The 3,816-nt window shown below is 56.8% G+C and overlaps 1 protein-coding gene across 1 annotated transcript; it reads left to right on the plus strand.

Annotated features, from left to right (window-relative positions):
• The first annotated feature begins 1,379 nt into the window (after positions 1 to 1,379).
• Positions 1,380 to 3,260, plus strand: LOC138368744 (mucin-4-like). Its single transcript, XM_069331465.1, has one exon. It carries the CDS (start codon positions 1,380 to 1,382, stop codon positions 3,258 to 3,260), a length of 1,881 nt encoding a protein of 626 aa, XP_069187566.1.
• The last annotated feature ends 556 nt before the right edge of the window (positions 3,261 to 3,816 follow it).

Genomic DNA, 3,816 nt, shown 5'->3' on the forward strand with positions numbered 1-3,816 from the left:
AGTAGTTTGATCACTCGCTTTGTCACTGCTGCGACCTGTCACTGCTGCGACCTGTCACTACTGCGACCTGGCACTGCTGCGACCTGTCACTGCTACGACCTTTCACTGCTGCGACCTGTCACTGCTGCCACCTGTCACTGCTGCCACCTGTCACTGCTACGACCTGTCACAGCTACGACCTGTCACTGCTGCGACCTGTCACTGCTGCGACCTGTCACTGCTACGACCTGTCACTGCTGCCACCTGTCACTGCTACGACCTTTCACTGCTGCGACCTGTCACTGCTGCCACCTGTCACTGCTGCCACCTGTCACTGCTACGACCTGTCACAGCTACGACCTGTCACTGCTGCGACCTGTCACTGCTGCGACCTGTCACTGCTACGACCTGTCACTGCTGCCACCTGTCACTGCTGCGACCTGTCACTGCTGCGACCTGTCACTGCTGCCACCTGTCACTGCTGCGACCTGTCACTGCTGCGACCTGTCACTGCTGCGACCTGTCACTGCTGCCACCTGTCACTGCTACGACCTGTCACAGCTACGACCTGTCACTGTTGCGACCTGTCACTGCTGCGACCTGTCACTGCTACGACCTGTCACAGCTACGACCTGTCACTACTGCGACCTGTCACTGCTGCGACCTGTCACTGCTGCGACCTGTCACTGCTGCGACCCTTCACTGCTGCGACCTGTCACTGCTGCGACCTTTCACTGCTGCGACCTGTCAATGCTGCGACCTGTCACTGCTGCCACCTGTCACTGCTACGACCTGTCACAGCTACGACCTGTCACTGCTGCGACCTGTCACTGCTGCGACCTGTCACTGCTACGACCTGTCACAGCTACGACCTGTCACTACTGCGACCTGTCACTGCTGCGACCTGTCACTGCTGCGACCTGTCACTGCTGCCACCTGTCACTGCTGCGACCTGTCACTGCTGCCACCTGTCACTGCTGCGACCTGTCACTGCTGCGACCTGTCACTGCTGCGACCTGTCACTGCTACGACCTGTCACAGCTACGACCTGTCACTGCTGCGACCTGTCACTGCTGCGACCTGTCACTGCTACGACCTGTCACAGCTACGACCTGTCACTACTGCGACCTGTCACTGCTGCGACCTGTCACTGCTGCGACCTGTCACTGCTGCCACCTGTCACTGCTGCGACCTGTCACTGCTGCCACCTGTCACTGCTGCGACCTGTCACTGCTGCGACCTGTCACTGCTGCGACCTGTCACTGCTGCCACCTGTCACTGCTGCGACCTGTCACTGCTACGACCTGTCACTGCTGCGACGTGTCACTGCTGCGACCAGTCACTGCTGCCACCTGTCACTGCTGCGACCTGTCACTGCTGCCACCTGTCACTGCTACGACATGTCACTGCTGCGACCTGTCACTGCTGCGACCTGTCACTGCTGCGACCTCTCACTGCTACGACCTCTCACTGCTGCGACCCCTCACTGCTACGACCTGTCACTGCTGCGACCTGTCACTGCTGCGACCTGTCACTGCTGCGACCTGTCACTGCTGCGACCTGTCACTGCTGCGACCTGTCACTGCTGCGACCTGTCACTGCTGCGACCCTTCACTGCTGCGACCTGTCACTGCTGCGACCTGTCACTGCTGCGACCTGTCAATGCTGCGACCTGTCACTGCTGCCACCTGTCACTGCTACGACCTGTCACAGCTACGACCTGTCACTGCTGCGACCTGTCACTGCTGCGACCTGTCACTGCTACGACCTGTCACAGCTACGACCTGTCACTACTGCGACCTGTCACTGCTGCGACCTGTCACTGCTGCGACCTGTCACTGCTGCCACTTGTCACTGCTGCGACCTGTCACTGCTGCCACCTGTCACTGCTGCGACCTGTCACTGCTGCGACCTGTCACTGCTACGACCTGTCACAGCTACGACCTGTCACTGCTGCGACCTGTCACTGCTGCGACCTGTCACTGCTACGACCTGTCACAGCTACGACCTGTCACTACTGCGACCTGTCACTGCTGCGACCTGTCACTGCTGCGACCTGTCACTGCTGCCACCTGTCACTGCTGCGGCCTGTCACTGCTGCCACCTGTCACTGCTGCGACCTGTCACTGCTGCGACCTGTCACTGCTGCCACCTGTGACTGCTGCCACCTGTCACTGCTGCGACCTGTCACTGCTACGACCTGTCACTGCTGCGACGTGTCACTGCTGCGACCAGTCACTGCTGCCACCTGTCACTGCTGCGACCTGTCACTGCTGCCACCTGTCACTGCTACGACCTGTCACTGCTGCGACCTGTCACTGCTGCGACCTGTCACTGCTGCGACCACTCACTGCTACGACCTCTCACTGCTGCGACCCCTCACTGCTACGACCTGTCACTGCTGCGACCTGTCACTGCTGCGACCTGTCACTGCTGCGACCTGCCACTGCAACGACCTCACACTGCAACGACCTCTCACTGCTACGACCTCTCACTGGTACGACCTCTCACTGCTACGACCTCTCACTGCTACACCCTCTCACTGCTACGACCTCTCACTGCAGCGACCTGCCACTGCTACGACATGTCACTGCTACGACCTCTCACTGCTACACCCTCTCACTGCTACGACCTCTCACTGCTACGACCTCTCACTGCTGCGACCTGTCACTGGTGCGACCTGTCACTCCTACGACCTCTCACTCCTACGACCTCTCACTCCTACGACCTCTCACTCCCACGACCTCTCACCAATACGACCTCTCACTGCTACGTCCTCACACTGCAACGACCTCACACTGCAACGACCTCTCACTGCAACGACCTCTCACTGCTACGACCTCACACTGGTACGACCTCACACTGCTACGTCCTCACACTGCTACGACCTCTCACTGCTACGACCTCTCACTGCTACGACCTCACACTGCTACGACCTCACACTGCAACGACCTCACACTGCTACGACCTCTCACTGCTACGACCTCTCACTTCTGCGACCTCACACTGCTACGACCTCACACTGCAACGACCTCACACTGCAACGACCTCTTATTGCTACGACCTCTCATTGCTACGACCTCTTACTGCTACGACCTCACACTGCTACGACCTCACACTGCTACGACCTCACACTGCAACGATCTCACACTGCTACGATCTCACACTGCTACGACCTCTCACTGCAACGACTTCTCACTGCTACGACCTCTCACTGCTACGACCTCTCACTGCTACGACCTCTCACTGCTACGACCTCTCTCTGTTTCGGAGTGGCCTGATTCGGAGGATGACGGTCTCGCGATTTTAAGGCCAGAGTTCGAATCTTCGATGGTACAAGTGACGGAAATATTATTACTCACTGTATTATGAATTGAGCATCTGTCTCTGTCTGTCTGTCTGTCTGTCTGTCTGTCTGTCTGTCTGTCTGTCTGTCTGTCTGTCTGTCTGTCTGTCTGTCTGTCTCTCTCTCTCTGTCTGTCTGTCTGTCTGTCTGTCTGTCTGTCTGTCTGTCTGTCTGTCTGTCTGTCTGTCTCTCTCTGTCTCTCTCTCTCTCTCTGTAAAAACTCTGAGAGATAAAGTTCTCAATTAAAGAACATAAGTACATACATAATTCCTTCTCAGTTCAGGCACATTAAAACACAACAAAGATGTGAGTTAGAATCAGTGATATAACCCTTTATGTCACATGTAATAAGATATATTTTTAAGAAGAACACGGCGCCAGTGGAGGCACTAACCTGTGAGTGTGGACGCCTCACAGAACACAATGTGGCCTAATTGTGATCACAATCATCTTAATTATCTCATCAGTGAGTTCTACCACTCACTCTGGGG

Source organism: Procambarus clarkii, chromosome 3 (genome assembly GCF_040958095.1).
Source record: "Procambarus clarkii isolate CNS0578487 chromosome 3, FALCON_Pclarkii_2.0, whole genome shotgun sequence".
Lineage (NCBI taxonomy): Eukaryota > Metazoa > Arthropoda > Malacostraca > Decapoda > Cambaridae > Procambarus > Procambarus clarkii.

What these genes read in the sequence shown, in the direction of transcription:
- LOC138368744 (XM_069331465.1), top strand. Translation starts at nt 1,380, where the DNA reads ATGTCACTGCTGCGACCTGTCACTGCTGCGACCTGTCACTGCTGCGAC.